The sequence below is a fragment of the Capricornis sumatraensis genome, chromosome 18, assembly GCF_032405125.1.
Source record: "Capricornis sumatraensis isolate serow.1 chromosome 18, serow.2, whole genome shotgun sequence".
NCBI lineage: Eukaryota > Metazoa > Chordata > Mammalia > Artiodactyla > Bovidae > Capricornis > Capricornis sumatraensis.
Window position 1 is genome coordinate 26214498 of NC_091086.1, and position 16069 is coordinate 26230566.

The 16069-nt window shown below is 41.4% G+C and overlaps 1 protein-coding gene across 1 annotated transcript in view; it reads left to right on the forward strand.

Moving 5' to 3' along the window:
- Window positions 1–8361: 8361 nt before the first annotated feature.
- PDE4D (phosphodiesterase 4D) overlaps window positions 8362–16069 on the forward strand; it is a 972033-nt gene continuing 964325 nt past the window's right edge. Inside the window, exon 1 of the mRNA XM_068990575.1 lies at window positions 8362–8810. Within this exon, the coding sequence (XP_068846676.1) occupies window positions 8362–8810 (449 nt within the window). The remainder of the gene's footprint in view (window positions 8811–16069) is intronic.

Below are 16069 nucleotides of genomic sequence, written 5' to 3' on the forward strand. Positions count from 1 at the left end.
TCAACTCTGTGTTGCTCTGAATGTAAGTGGCAAATTCACCATTCTTACCATGACCTACATGGTCCTCCTTGATCTGTCCCCATTTCCAAATAGCCTCCAGCTCACTTCATCCCAGGCCATTCATCAGCTTGCTATTCCTCAAATATAACAGACTTGCTGTTAGGTTGGGGTCTGTGCACTTGCTTTTTCTATAGCCTGGAACACTGGCTTACTCCCTTACTTTCTTCAGGTTTTTACTTAAATTCTACCCTATCAGAGAAGTCTTCCTTGATCACCATTTACAAACTCTCAAATATCATACTCTGAGTTCTTAATTTCTGTCAGTTTGTTTTACAGCACTTCACCATATCAAACATATTTATATCTTTGCCCGGTGTTTATTCTGGCCTTTCCAATTAAAACAGAAGAGCCAGAACTTTTCTGTTTTATTCAGTTATTTTACTCCAGAACTTAGTGTTTGGTTCGTATTTAGTGTTCAATAAATATTGGTTGAATTAAGTAATTAATGTTGAGACAATCAGGTGCACAAGTGTTTTCTATGTAGAGTTAGGTCACAAGGCTACAGTCAACATCTGCAGGAGACTGGCACAAACCTTTTAGTCTCTGTTGAAAGATTCATTATGATTTTCAAAATGTTGAAATGTAAGAAAGAAGTGCATTGTTAAAAAGATTAAATAAAATAATGCATGAGAAGTGTTTGGCAGAATGCCAAATGTTAAATACTCAGTAAATGTAATAAACCTCCTTCCATCTAAATTCATCCTTTCCCATTTCTCTCCTGTCACAATGGAAATGTTGTCTTTAGGCTTATTGTTGTTGTTCAGTCGCTAAGTTGTGTCTGACTCTTTGTGACCCCATGGACTGCAGCACGCCAGGCTTCCCTGTCCTTCACTGTCTTCCAGAGTTTGCTCAAACTCATGTCCACTGAGTCAGTGATGCCATCCAACTATCTCATCCTCTTTTGCCCCCTTCTCCTGCCCTCAATTTTTCCCAGCATCAGGGTCTTTTCCTTTATGTTGGCTCTTCTAGTCTTTTGTATTACTTAAGGCAAAGTCTTCCATTTGTATCTTAGAGTTTAATCCACCCTCACCTTCTCAGAGACAAGCTTACTTTCCTTCTTCCTCTCATATCCTTGTTTTGCATCCTACACATCAACCCTAAAACCTTAAAACCAAATCCTTGATTTGCATCCTCTTTGCATCAACCCTAAAACCTGGTCCACCCAGAAAGGGTCCTTAATGATAACTGACACAAAGTCACCCTATTACCTTAAGGGGGCACTTCATAAGAAGTGATTCATCATCAGATGTTTGCATACTGACTATCTGTCCTCACAGATTTATAGAATCACTTACCATTTTCTGAATGTCCAATGCTGCATAATTTCTCTCATCTCTGAAGTTTTTGCCTATGTCAGTTTCTGCCCAGAATGCCTTTACCCTTTGACCTTCCCCAAGGTATACACATACACAGTCACACAAATATATTCACGCAAAATGAGATTAGCTAATTCTGATTTGCACTTGAGGGGTTAGTTGTATCCAGCTTGGATACGACTCTTTCATTGTGAAGACTCACTGAGTCCTAAGAATTGAATGTCCCTCCTGTGTTTCCACTGCAGACACTACATATCTCTATCAACTCTCCCTCTCTCCTTCTCCTTCTCTCTCTCCCTCTCTGTATCTCTCTCTTCCTCCTACCCATCCTCTTTCTCTGCCCCCCTCTTTTCCTTCCTCACCCACTGACTTACAGCTACTAAGCTCCTTGAGTACAAGTATTTTTTATGTAAATTAATGAAACACCAAAGTCTACGTGAGAATTGTGTTCATACTCAGTCCCTCAGTTGTGTCTGACTTTGTGACCCCATAGACTGTAGCCCGCCAGGCTCCTCTGTCCATGAGATTTCCCAGGCAAGAATACTGGAGAGGGTTGCCATTTCCTCCTCCAGGGGATCTTCCTGAGCCAAGGATCAAACCTGCGTCTCCTGCATTGGCAGGCAGATTCTTTACCACTATATAAGCTACACTTTTAACTTAAATTGACAAGTGGAGTGGTGTCATTAGAAAGCTACAAATTTGCTTTCTGGTAGTACTGAAACCTGTGTGTCAACCAACAAGTTGCTGCTAAATTAGCATTAATGTGCTAGCCAAAGGCAGATATGCTTAAGATAAGCACTTCTTACTCTAACATTTATTCCATATTCCTGTTTGTTTCATATTAGAGAAAAAGTGACTGGAAATGACTTAATATATCAGAAACAATGGGAAGGAGAATTTAGTACTAGTATTTATAGTGGTAATATTGACAATACATACAACTTAATACATGTACAGACTTTCACAATTTTCAGAGTGCTTTTATGGCTTTAGAACATACTAAAAACATCAAAAATCTAGGGAAAATCTAGGACTGAATGCATCCTTTGGTTATTTCTAACTAGGCACCTGATTGGCCTTATGACAATATTGCTAGTGAAAATTTTTCAACTTTATGCTATCTGTTTCACATTTAATTAATGCATCCTATTAAAATAATACAGGTGTTCAAGTATACATAGTGAGTGAGTGAAGTTGCTCAGTCTTGTCCGACTCTTTGTGACCCTGTGGGCTGTAGCCCACCAGGCTCCTCTGTCCATGGGATTCCCCAGGCAAGAGTACTGGAGTGGGTTGTCATTTCCTTTTCCAGGGGATCTTCCCAACCCAGGGATCGAACCCAGGTCTCCTGCATTGCAGGCAGACGCTTTAACCTCTGAGCCACCATATGCAAAAAAAGACTCATAAGGAGAACAGTATAGAAGTTCCTTAAAAAACTAAAAATAGAGCTACCATATGATCTAGCAATCTGACTCCTGAGAGAGCTGTAAATTGAAAAAAACAAACAAACATGTACTTCAGTGTTCATAGGAGCACTATTTACAATAGTTAGGACACAGAGGCATCCCAAATGTTCATCAGCAGAGGAATAGGTAAAGAAGATGTGGTACATACACACAAGGGAATATTACTCAGTCATAAAAATGAACAAAATAATAGCCTTTGCAGCAACATAGATGGACCTAGAGTTTGTCACACTGAGTGAAGACAGGCAAAGACAGACAAGTATCACATGCTATTGCTTCTATGTGGAATCTAAAAAGGGGGGGTACAAATTAACTTATCTGTAAAACAAATGGAGGCAGATGTAGAAAACAAACATAGTTAATAGGGGCTGCTGCTGCTGCTGCTGCTAAGTCACTTCAGTTGTGTCCGACTCTGTGTGACCCCAGAGACGGCAGCCCACCAGGCTCCTCCGTCCCTGGGATTCTCCAGGCAAGAACACTGGAGTGGGCAGCCATTTCCTTCTCCAAGGCATGAAAGTGAAAAGGGAAAGTTAAGTCGCTCAGTCGTGTCTAAATCCTAGTGACCCCATGGACTGCAGCCTACCAGGCTCCTCCATCCATGGGATTTTCCAGGCAAGAATACTGGAGTGGGGTGCCATTGCCTTCTCCTAACAGGGGCCAAGCGGGGATAAATTGGGAGATTGGGACTAATATATACACACTGCTGCTGCTGCTGCTGCTGCTGCTAAGTCACTTCAGTCGTGTCCAACTCTGTGTGACCCCATACTAATGTATAAAACAGATAACTAACAAAGACCTACTGTATAGCACCGGAAATTCTACTCAATACTCTGTAATGGCCTATATGGAAAAAGAATCTAAAAAACAGTGGATATGTGTATAAATGGATTCTTTGTTGTATACTTGAAACTAATACAACACTGTAAATCAACTAAACTCCAATAAAAATTATGTTTCATTGAAATCCTCCTCCCATCACCAAGTTAGAAATAGACTCTTAGTTATCATAACTTACCATTTATCATTTACCTTTGTGTTCTGGATAGAAATGATGCCTGCTGTCTCCTAGCTTTCAATTGACAACATTTCTACCAGAACACTCCATCATTATTGACAGCAATGTTCTCCTTGTTAATTGCCCAGCAGCATATTGAGTGACTGACTGGCTCTCTAGGGCAGATTTGAAAGGCATTGGCAGAACAGGACAGTGATAGTGAGGTACAATACTCTCTTTCTCATGGTAATGGCACCAACTAACTGCTTATTTAGGTTTGTTCAGAAAAGAATACACTGATCTTTTACCTGGACTTCTCACTTTTTATACAGATGTGTTTGATGATAAGTAGTAAAAGCTTTCAAAAATGCTCTAAATGCACCCGATAATTGTAAACACCCTCTTACACTGTGCCCATAAAACCGCATCTATGACCACTCAATGGAAAAAAATGGATAATTTATATTAAAAATGGACATATAAGCATGGAAAACCAAAGAATCAGTGGTATGTTCTGGTTGTTTCAAAAATGACTAGGCAACTCCTAGATTAATGAAAAGATTTTTTAAGTAGATGACTTGGCATGCTCATTTTAAACAGTAATAGTTTCTTTTGACAAACAGACAACTAGAGTAATAGATAAAATATATTTTTTCATGAGATCTGGGCTTTTAAACTGGTTTTCTCAGAAAGTAAGTGCCATAGGGAAGTCAACAAAGAGCACCTGGAGTGTCTTTGCAACCACATAATAAGGGAGTAGGTCTGGATCAGTAGTTATTGATATATTGAAATCAATTGATAACCTAGATAGCATATTCAAAAGCAGAGACATTACTTTGCCGACTAAGGTCCATCTAGTCAAGGCTATGGTTTTCCCAGTGGTCATGTGTGGATGTGAGAGTTGGACTGTGAAGAAGGCTGAGTGCTGAAGAATTGATGCTTTTGAACTGTGGTGTTGGAGAAGACTCTTGAGAGTCCCTTGGACTGCAAGGAGATCCGACCTGTCCATCCTAAAGGAGATCAGCCCTGGGATTTCTTTGGAAGGACTGATGCTGAAGCTGAAGCTCCAGTACTTTGGCCACCTCATGCGAAGAGTTGACTCATTGGAAAAGACTCTGATGCTGGGAGGGATTGGGGGTAGGAGGAGAAGGGGACGACAGAGGATGAGATGGCTGGATGGCATCATGGACTCGATGGACGTGAGTCTGAGTGAACTCTGGGAGATGGTGATAGACAGGGAGGCCTGGCGTGCTGCGATTCATGGGGTCGCAAAGAGTCGGACACGACTGAGAGACTGAACTTAACTGAACTGATTGATATATTGAAAGTTTTTTTTAAGTACTCTTGTCTGGGTCCTACCCTGAGAAATACTAATTTCATTTGTTGTGGCATATCAATGATTTCTAAATTTGTCTGAACCAGAATCACCTGGCAAACTTGGTAGCCATCAAAGCCCAGTGTCGTATCCTAATTCAAGGAACCAGGACCTTGCATGCTTGATTTGCTCTTCAAGTGATTCTGATAACATCCTAGTTCGAAATCACTGGTCTAGCATTCAGCATCAGACATTTTTAAGTCCTCCAAGTGATACTCCCTAGATGCAGCCACAGTTGGGGACCACTGATGAAAATAATATTTAGGATTATTCCAAGTCTGGCAGGAATAATCAAATTTCTAGCTTTTATTAAACATTTATTGTATATAAGGTATTGTGCTATTATTTCACTCAGTAATCAGCAGACTCTGAGAAATAGTAATAGTACAATCTTGCATTTTAAGAGAATGAAGTGTTCATAACTCAGCTAGAAGTGAAGTTGCTCAGTCGTGTTCGACTCTTTGCGACCCCATGGACTGTAGCCTACCAGGCTCCTCCCTCCATGGGATTCTCCAGGCAAGAGTACTGGAGTGGGGTGCCATTTCCTAAGGTGACATGAATAAGAGGTGATAGGCTGCAATGCAAGCTGTCTTACTTCAGATATCATACAATTAACTATGAAATCAATAACCTTGTGGAATTATAAAAGAAATTGAAAACTCTAAGTTAGGAACACATTAGAATGTAGTACTTAAATTATTTTTTATACTTAAAAATATACTTGTAATTATATAATTAAAACAAAGAAATCATTTTATAAATAAATGGAGAATATAGGGAAAATGTTTATAAATTAAAAGGAAGTCAAAAGTTGACAGTTTTAGAGAAGCAGCTTCAATTTCAATTATTCTGTTTATTCTAGAAAGGAGACCATAAATTGCTTGTACTAGTAGTACTTGAGGGGTGAACATAAGAATTACATATAAAGATATTTTGTCATAGATATATTGAGGGGAAAGGTAGCAAGCATTTCAGAGGAAAGAAGAAATGTGTACACTTCTTTGAAATGGTTCCAATTGTTACTAAATGAATTGGGGGGAAAAGCAATTTATACTCCATAACACTTCTCTTTTTCTCCTTACATGTTTGGAAAGATATCAGTTCAATACCTTCCTAGGCATGGAAAATGCGTTGGCCACTGCAATTAGTCACAGTTGGGTCTGTGAAGGGGAGAGAGAGTGCCTCAGTCAAGTATCACCACGGTTTTGGTCATATAAAGAGGAAAGTGGCACATGGGAGACTGCCCTGCTCCTCTCAGGACACAGCGTTTCTCAGGTTTGTGAAAAAGACACATATGTCAGAGTGCCAACACCAAAATGTTGGAAGAAGGGACATTTCCTACCACATACACACACACACACAAAAAAAAAAAAAAAAAAAAAAACAAGGGAAAAAACCCAGAAAGAGATACCGAGGGTCTTTTGGCACAATAGCAAATTTAATTGCTCCCAGTTAGAGGGGACACTTGCACATTTTATAAACTGCCCTTACTAACGAGCAAAGTTTGCATTTATTTTTGTTGATGTTATTTCCTGATTGGTGTTTACACTGATCATTCACTGTATGGAGAACACTGCATTTTCAGCACTCTGGAGAGTCTGTGAGATGGTTCCTGATTCTGATATTTTGGTATTCACTATATGATGTGCCTAAAATGTGCATATTCAATTATGTGAAGATTGAGTGTGTGCAAAGAACAGAATAATTATGCTGCCAACAAGCCATTGTGAGCCCTAAATGTATTTATATTTCAAATAATGGACGGTTCTGTGGTAACTCCCACAAAGACTAATTTTAGGACTATTTTAACAGTGACTAAATGACGTGTGATCTGTAAGTAGTGTAGTATTATTTTTAAAAGGTAAAGGAAAAAGTATCCATTATTCTGAAATTCTCTTGGTTTCTCCAAAACATTTAACATGGCAGGAAAATACTAATTAAAGGAAGACAAATAAAAATTGAGTTTGGATTTTAGTGTCAAATGTGACTAATTTCTGTGGACTAATAATGATACAACATGTTTTAGAACACATTGGTACTAGAGCTGTGTTCTGTTGAAAGTGGCTGGAAAAGCAGAATTGCAAGCAGGTGCTTATGGTGGAAACCACTGAAGATAACCAGAGGCTTGTAACAGAAAAGATAACCCAACCTTAACTACGGTCGGCTAATTCAGCCGTGGCAAGGGGGCTTGCCTTGATTTCCAACTCGGACCACTCCTGGAAATCTTCATCACAGAAGCAGCAGCAACACAGCTACCAGCTGGAGGGAAGATCTTTAAGAAGAAACTTTGGGTATTCTCCCTGCTATGATCCACACACTACTTAATCCTATGTCAGGGAAAGAGACTGAATTAATCCTAATATTGGATCCTCGCCCAGATCCAGTTTTTCAGCGTCGCGTACATACACCATCCAGGGCAACTTTGCCAGCTTTGCCAGGTCACATCCCTTTTCTCTGGAAGCTCCAGCATGGGGGGCTCATCGTCAACAAGCTCTGATAATCAGCCAGGACCCACCCAACTCCATTTCTCCAGGAGGACTGAGGCAAGCGGGAGCTGAAGAGGAAGCCTCGGGGGCAGTGGGGGGCCGTGGAGGGAGGGAGGCGGGGGCAAGGGAAGGGGAAGGATCAGGAGGACAGGTCTGACTCCTGACTGGCTGGGGTGGTTGTGGAGAAAGTCACAGCTCGGGCTCACCAGTCAGGAGCTGTCCAACTTTTCAGCAGCTCCGGGATCAAGGTTCGGGTGCCCTGGACCGAGGAGGCGGCTGCTCTGGCCGCTGCTGCTGCTGCTTCTGCAGCTCCAGCTGCTAACAATTCCTGCTATCACCGCCGGCGCCGGGAGGAAGGAAGAGAAGAAGAAAGGGAGCACCGACCATTGGCGAAGCCGCGCATCTCGCGCCTTAGTCTTGGAGACTTGGGGAGCCCAGGAGCGTGCCTCTGGCACAAGCACCGTGGAGGGAGCCCTGTCGTGTTCTGTGACCTCTCCCGCTGGCAGAGCCCCCTTTCGGTCGTCTGGAGCCTCTGGCGGCTTCAAGTGGGAAGCGGAGCCCAGCCTCAGCTCGGCTCCTGAAGCGGCGGCGGCGGCAGCATCGGGGAGGCGCTCTGGCCGGCGTGGTGAACCCAGCTGGGCAGCAGGGCGCGGAGCCGAGAGCCGCGATGGAGGCAGAGGGCAGCAGCGTGCCGGCCCGGGCGGGCAGCGGCGAGGGCAGCGACGGCGCCGGCGGGGCCGCGCTCAAAGCCCCCAAGCACCTCTGGAGGCATGAGCAGCACCACCAGTACCCGCTCCGGCAGCCCCAGTTCCGTCTCTTGCACCCCCTTCACCACCTGCCCCCGCCGCCGCCGCCCTCGCCCCAGCCCCAGTGCCCCCTGCAGCCACCGCCGCCCCCCCTGCCGCCGCCCCCGCCGCCGCCGCCCGGGGCGGCTCGCGGCCGCTACGCCTCGAGCGGGGCCACCGGCCGCGTCCGGCACCGCGGCTACTCGGACACCGAGCGCTACCTGTACTGCCGCGCCATGGACCGCACCTCCTACGCCGTGGAGACCGGCCACCGGCCCGGCCTGAAGAAATCCAGGATGTCCTGGCCCTCGTCGTTCCAGGGACTCAGGCGGTGAGTGGAGAGCGCCCCCTCCCCTATTCAGGCAAGGGGTCACCTCCCCAGCTCTCAGAATCTCCTCGATGGTCCATTTACCCATGCCTTCCTGGACCCTGGGCCAAATTCTATTCTGGGAATCGCGGGAGGGCCAGCAGGGGCGTGTCTGTCCTTGCTTGAAAGGTTACTATTCAGGTGTGTGTAAGAGACCCCAAAAGTACGGCATCAATGTTGAGTGTGCATGTGTGTATGAGAGAGAGAGAGAGAGAGATTGAGCTTCCCAGTCGTGTAGACCACCCATCCCTCTCCCCTCCCCACCCACTTCCACCCCACCCTGGCGAGTGAGACTTTAGCAGGCGAATTCCGATTTCTCTGGCTGGTGAAGGAGAGGGGTGGGGTGGGGGGGCGTTGAGCCAGGAAAACACCCAGTAATCTGTCTACAACCCCAGAGTAAGGCGGGGTGGGGTGGCAGGGCAGGGGTGGGGGAATGGGCGAGAAAGCTTGGTCCTACAATTGAAGTAAAAGCTTGAGAACAACTCTGTCAAGTCGGGAAGTAAATTGGACAGCGAAAGGGGAGAACAAACACGTGGGTGACTTGGAGAGTTTGGAGCAAAATGTTCAGCAATCCTTAGGAGAGGAAAGGAGGGAGAGATGGAAGGAGGGTGGGAGCGAGGATGCTGTGGGAGTTACACTGTTGGTGTGTGGTGTGTGCAAGCATGTGTGTATCGAATGGTCCCTGCAGAATCTCAGAAAGAAAGCACCTTGTTTTAGCAGCAGGCGAGTTCGTAGAGATCTGATTTCAGTGATTTTCCCTTTAACATAAAGTGCTCCGGAAGACGGGGCATAGAAGTGGCATTTCACCAGAGTTTTAATAGATGCCTACCGCTCCAACTCCAAGAAAATATTCCAAGAGCGAGACACAGCTGCTCTGAGGAGTTAGCTCCAGATTCTCTCCACTCAGGAACGGTGGTGGAAGTTGGGCCCCTTTTCAGTCCCTTTCCTGGCAACCGGAAACAGCTCCTTTTTCCCGTGTCCCGGGCCCTCAAAGCCACAAATCCCCTCCCCCACACGGACAGGAGCGCACACAAATGTTTCAGGAGCTGCAGATCCTTGGCACACCTAATGGCAAAGCAGGGTTCTCATCACCTCTTAGGCTTGGGCAGACATTGATGGACTGCAAGTGCAAGCCACATACCTGTCTGATGGGTAACTGTAAACTGTACAATCAGGGTTGGGTATGGAAACAGGAAAACCTGAGACTGGAATTGTTTGTCCAACAGTAATTGACAGTAGGTTGGATTTATTAGAAAATCTTAATAGTGTTCAAATATGTTTTTCTGAGTTTCCTTCTTCTCTCCCTCCAGCCAGCCATCCCTCCTCCCCCTTCCTTCCTTCCTTTCTCCCTCTCTTTCTTTCTTTTTCCTTCCTTCCCTTCCCTTGTCTTCTATTCCCTTCCTTCCTTTCTTTAATGAGCATGTCTCTCTGGGTTGTATACACTATGGTCAGAGGGAATCCAGCCAAATAGAATATCCCAACCCTGACGTGCATACACGCAGGTCCTCACACCCTCTGCCTTCATCTTAGCCACAGAAGGACAGACATTGTTCCTGGTAATGGCATCGTACCCGTTAGATAAGAAGAGTGAAAATTATAGTTACTAATGTCAATTCAGATCAATTTAAATGCTAAAGATTGGTGTGATTTGCAGACATTTGTAAAATTAATATGCAAGTTTCATTTTAGAGTCCAGACTGCTAAAACCCATATGTAGCTTTACTCTTTGAACAGGTGGGTGTTCTCCACTTGGGCTGAACAGTATATATGTGGGTCCTCAAAATGGAATAAAGGCAAGCATGGCACTTTGTATGTTTGACCTAGGGATAAAAGATTATGAGACTGAGCTCTTGCTATATGGTTTAGTCTCTCTGTTGTGTCCGGCTCTTGCGACCCCATAGACTGCAGCCTGCCAGGCTCCTCTGTCCATGGGATTCTCCAGGCAAGAATGTTGCAGTGGGTTACCATGCTTCTCTCCAGGGGATCTTCCTAACCCAGGGATTGAACCCAGGTCTCCTGCATTGCAGGCAGCCCCCTTGCCAACTGAGCCACCAGGGAAGCTGCAGCCATTAGTAAACATTAAATAAGAATAAGAGTTCTAGTATACATACTCTGTGGGTTGATTGACTTTGTAGAGCCTCTTAATTAACTTCATTTATTAAAATAAAACAGAATATGTTTGAGAGTGTGGAGGGAGAAAAATGAGCTAATTGAAACAGAGGTATTGCATTGTTGATTTGAATTTATTTTTTGCTCTGTTCTCTACACTGATTAATTCTTCTACTTGAAATTTGTTAGTTAAATGGTTCACCAAAAACTAAGCTGTATAACATTTACACATAACTTCCACTGTGGTTCACCTGATAAATCATGGTTGTTCTATTTAAGGATCTTTACATCACTTATGTATTTTCCAAACACTTGAACACTGCATTTCAAAATTTCCTTAATATAGTTGCTTTTGCAAATAAATGGCTTTTACAAGAAAGTATGGTCATTACTTGCATTCTTTAAAGAGAACAGTAGCAATGCTTAAAAATTATCCCCAAATTGCATTAATATTTGAACTCATTAACAACACTGAGATGAAATGGTACTATGTCCACTTTATTGATAAGAACACTGAGACCTAGAGGATATGAGTAACTTGTTCAGTAACACATGGCCTTTGAGTGTCAGAGCTAAAACTAAAGCCTAAGTCTCCTGACTCAACAAAGGTGATGGGTGCTGCTAAAATAAATGCATGCAGAACCTGGGTGTGTTGACAGAATCAAGAAAGATATAAAATGGAATATGAAGTTTATATTGATTGATACTACAGTTCATAAAGCCCAAATGAACCAAATATGAAATACGGTTTAAATCTACTTTGAAAAAAAATGACAGAAAGCATGAGCTATGGAAGCAGTGAGAGATTTTAACCCTTATTTTTAACTTCTGCAATCCTGGCCATGACACTTGTGTTAATGATTACAGGAGAGGCAAACCAGTGGATCTATTTACTTTATATAATAATATAATGATAAATATAAGACGTGCATTATCAGAGAATCACATATAATCAGAAGATTCCAGGTTGTTTTCAATGATCTTCTAAGATGAAATAAGCATGTGAGGCATGTGCAAAGAGCGTATGTTTGTGTGTGTATTCCTGTGTGTGCCATCATCCAAGTGGAAGGCTTAAACTGTCTGTCAAGTTAACGTCTCTGAAAAAGCCTCATGGATGGATGGATGAATGATTCCCTATGGATTATCGAGAAAAATATGTCTTTTAAAAGGCTAGTTTTAGAATGTATAGCAGCATTTCCAGACATTACGATCTTGACTAAAATTCCGAGAATTAGTTACAGTGTGTAAAGCAAAGAGAAAGATGTATATATACTTGGTTGAATGAAAAAAAATTGTATAAATAGGAAGGAGGCAATCCTCAGACATTTCATGATCCATTCTTTTGATTCCATCTGGAAATGTAGGTATGTTGAATACATTTTATATTAAATTGTATCTAACAAGGTAGATCCATTTTTTTAAACAAAGTGAAAGGAATTTGAAATAATAAATTTACCAGAGGAATGCCTTTATGTTATGAAGAGAACCAAATGAAATATTTTTTAAATTAGTGCTTTTTAATATATATACATATATATCAAATTAGTCATTTTAACCAGTAGTTCCTCAAAGTATAACAACTGTTTAAACTGATAAATGATTTACTTATTAAATTTCTTTTTACACAACAGAATATTTTCTTTATCAGTCTTTTCTAAATCTGCAAGAGTTGTATATTCTCAGTAACAAATTAATGCTGAACATCATTAATCATCAGAAAAATGCAAAGTAAATCCACAGTAAGATACCACATCACAACTGTTAAAATGGCAACTATCAAAAACACAAGAAAATAACAAATGTCGGTAAGGATGTGCAGAAAAGGGAATACTTGTGCACTGTTGGTTGGAATGTAAATTGGTATAGCTGCTATAGGAAACAGTACGGAAGTTCCTCAAAAATTAAAAATACAAATACTATATGATCCAGAAATTCCACTCCTGGGTATTTACCCAATGAAAAGGAAAACAGTAATTTGAAAATGTGTATGCATTTGTATGTCCATCGCAGTATAATTTATAATAGCCAAGATATGGAAATGGTCAAAGTGTCCAGTGATGGATGAGTAAAGAAATTGTGATAATAGATGAAGGAATATTATTCACCCATCAAAAAAGGGATGAAATCGTGCCATTTGACAACATGGATGGACCTTGAGAACATTATGCTAAATGAAATGTCACAGAGAAAGACAAGTACCAAATGTTCTCTTTTACATGTATCATCTAGAAAAATGACAACTAAAACAAAAAATAAGCTCACAGAGAACAGACTTGTTGCTAGACATGGGGAGTTGCTGACAAATTTTCATATTTAAATTTTAATAAGTAAAGACATTAAGGATATTATTTAAATATTTTGTGAATAAGAAAGCATGGCAAAATTAATGTTTTCACATTTCCTATACATATGGGCAAAACAGTATTAGACTTAAAAAAAAAAAGCACTGATTTCAATGTTTCTGTGTGTTCTGAGACTTTTGGTGCATCAGAAGAAAAATCATGAGTCCATTACATTTTTTGTTCTGAAATTGTATACGTTCCAAGTATGGGATGGAAAGGGGTGAGAGGAAGGAGGTAGAAGAGAAAAAAAGGTAAGAACCTATCTGCCAAGCATGGAATATAGGTAAGTCCTTCTCTGGTTCTGATTGAAACATCTTGGTCCAGTTGCCCACGTAGGGAGTAGTGACAGGGAAATCTATAGCCTGCAATATCCACAAGATACATTTCTCCAAAACTATGCTAACTCTGTAGAAATGTCAAGATGGGGAGGGACTTAAATTTAAGCTAACCTGGGCTACCACTGCCCAGCTTTTACACTTGAAGAAACATGTATCCTGCGGGGTTACATTACTTTACAGAATAGTTTCCTGGAAGAATAAGAACTACAATTTATAGCTACTTTATATCTCTCGTTGTGGCTATGTTTTAACAATGACTGTCCCCGTTTCCCAGCTTATAGCCTGAAACCAAAAGTTTAAAAATTACTTTGAAAAGGCATTTGTGAGTAGATGGGATATTCAGATATTGGCAAGAGAGACCACTTCAGAAAACAAAATACTCTTTCTCTTTCCAACTTGGATGCATTCATACACAGCACACACACACGTACATCCAGTAATGAATTGGTCACTAATTTCTATCTCCAAACTTTAATAATGTGGTTTTCAAAAAGTATCTTGGGAAGATTTCTTAAGTATCATGCAGTGTAATAATCAAGAAAAACTAAACTCTGTTAGTAAATTTTGGTAGTTATTCAAAGGCCTCACATTTAAGAGGGGTATAATTATGTCCCTCTTACAGCTTATTTTCCATCTACAAGTTTAAAAATACATAATATGTGAGTCTATAACTTGATTGCTGCTAGTCCAGGCTCATAGCAAGAATGTTGCTAAGGGATTATACCAAATAGCACTTTATTATATTTCAAAAGATGTTGTGGTTATTTTTACCCTGAAGAACATTTTCCTACATTTAAAAATAGGAAATCTAAATTTTTCCAAAGAAGAGGGCATTTCACATTTTTTTTTAAATTCATCAGCTAAATTGATTTGACCCCATACACTCACATACCACCATCACCATGACCCTTAGCAAACCACTTCGGAAATTAAATAAGAAATAAGGTATGTTTTGTCATCTGAGTACACATTTACATTTGTTGATCTATTTCAGTGTGTGTTGTCACTGTTCATCCAGTGGTCTCAAGCCAGTGATATCCTTAGGCTTTTCCTCTCCCTTAACTCTTGAATTTCAGAGACATCCAAGATCTTTTGATTCTACCTCAGAAATATCTCTTGTATTTTCCACTGTAATTTTCATCTGTCTCCTAAACTGTTGCAATAACTTCCTAAAAGGTCTCCAACTCTGATCTCCCCTGACTGTAATCTATTTTACACTCCAAGCCACCCAATCTCATCCCCTTGTCTGAAATGCTTGGATGATTTCTTTTTGCCTGCAAGACAAAATCTTAATTTCTTAGTCTGACTTTTTGAAGTGTTAGCCCAGTCTCTTTCTCACAGAAAGTCTTGCCATCCATCCTCTTCTGTAAACCTCATAAAAATCACCACACTGAACTGTGCTAAGCTCTCTGTGCCTTTTTACACTTCTTTCTTTCTGAAGCTTTTTCTTGTTTCTCAGTTGCTTTCCCCATGCATCACCTCCTCCTTATCTGTTTGAAAAAACTCATGAAACTTTTCAAAGTTAGTTTATATATTACCACTTGAGTGGACATTGGTATAAACAGAAGAATCTTTTTCTCTTCTGGGCTTCCACATTGCATTTTTGCATGAATCTCTATTCTAGCAGCTACCAATTACAGTTTTGTATCTGTCTCCCTCATTAAGTACAGTAGGACCTTGTAGAGAGCATGGTTTATATAGACGCTCATCAAATAATGAGCTTTTAAATGAGGAAATAATAACAATGAAACCTTGGCTTTTCAGTCTGTGCTCTCTCCAAGAGGGTATATTTGATTTCCTTAATAATCTCTATGAAATAACAGAGCTGGTGATATTTTGCTCATTTTATAGGTGATCTAAGAGAATATAGATTCTCCCAGGAATAGACGCATGTACATATTCAAAGACAGAACTCAGACTTTAGCCTTGAAACTCCCAGTCCGGTAATCTTTTCATCATACTGTGAGATATATGTGGGCTGGTATTGGATGAGAAGTAGCCTATCATTTGACTAAGACTATGAAGGCAGAAATTATATTAATTATGAAGGGTGAAAATCTAGCTTATATGAAAACAGCATCAGAATGAAAATAATTCTAATGGAATCATGTCGCCATTTTTCTTTAGAGAGATTCCTTTACAGACGAAGTTCTTAACTTTGGGTCCTTTGGATCTAAAGTGAAAGTGAAAGTGAAGTCGCTCAGTCGTGTCTGACTCTTTGCGACCCATGGACTGTAGCCCACCAAGCTCCTCCGTCCATAGGATTCTTCAGGCAAGAATACTGGAGTGGGTTGCCATTTCCTTCTCCAGGGGATCTTCCTGACCCAGGGATCGAACCCAGGTCTCCCACATTGCAGGCAGACGCTTTAACCTCTGAACCACCAGGGAAGCCCCCTTTGGATCTAAAGGATCTGTTAAAACGGGAGTGCATATT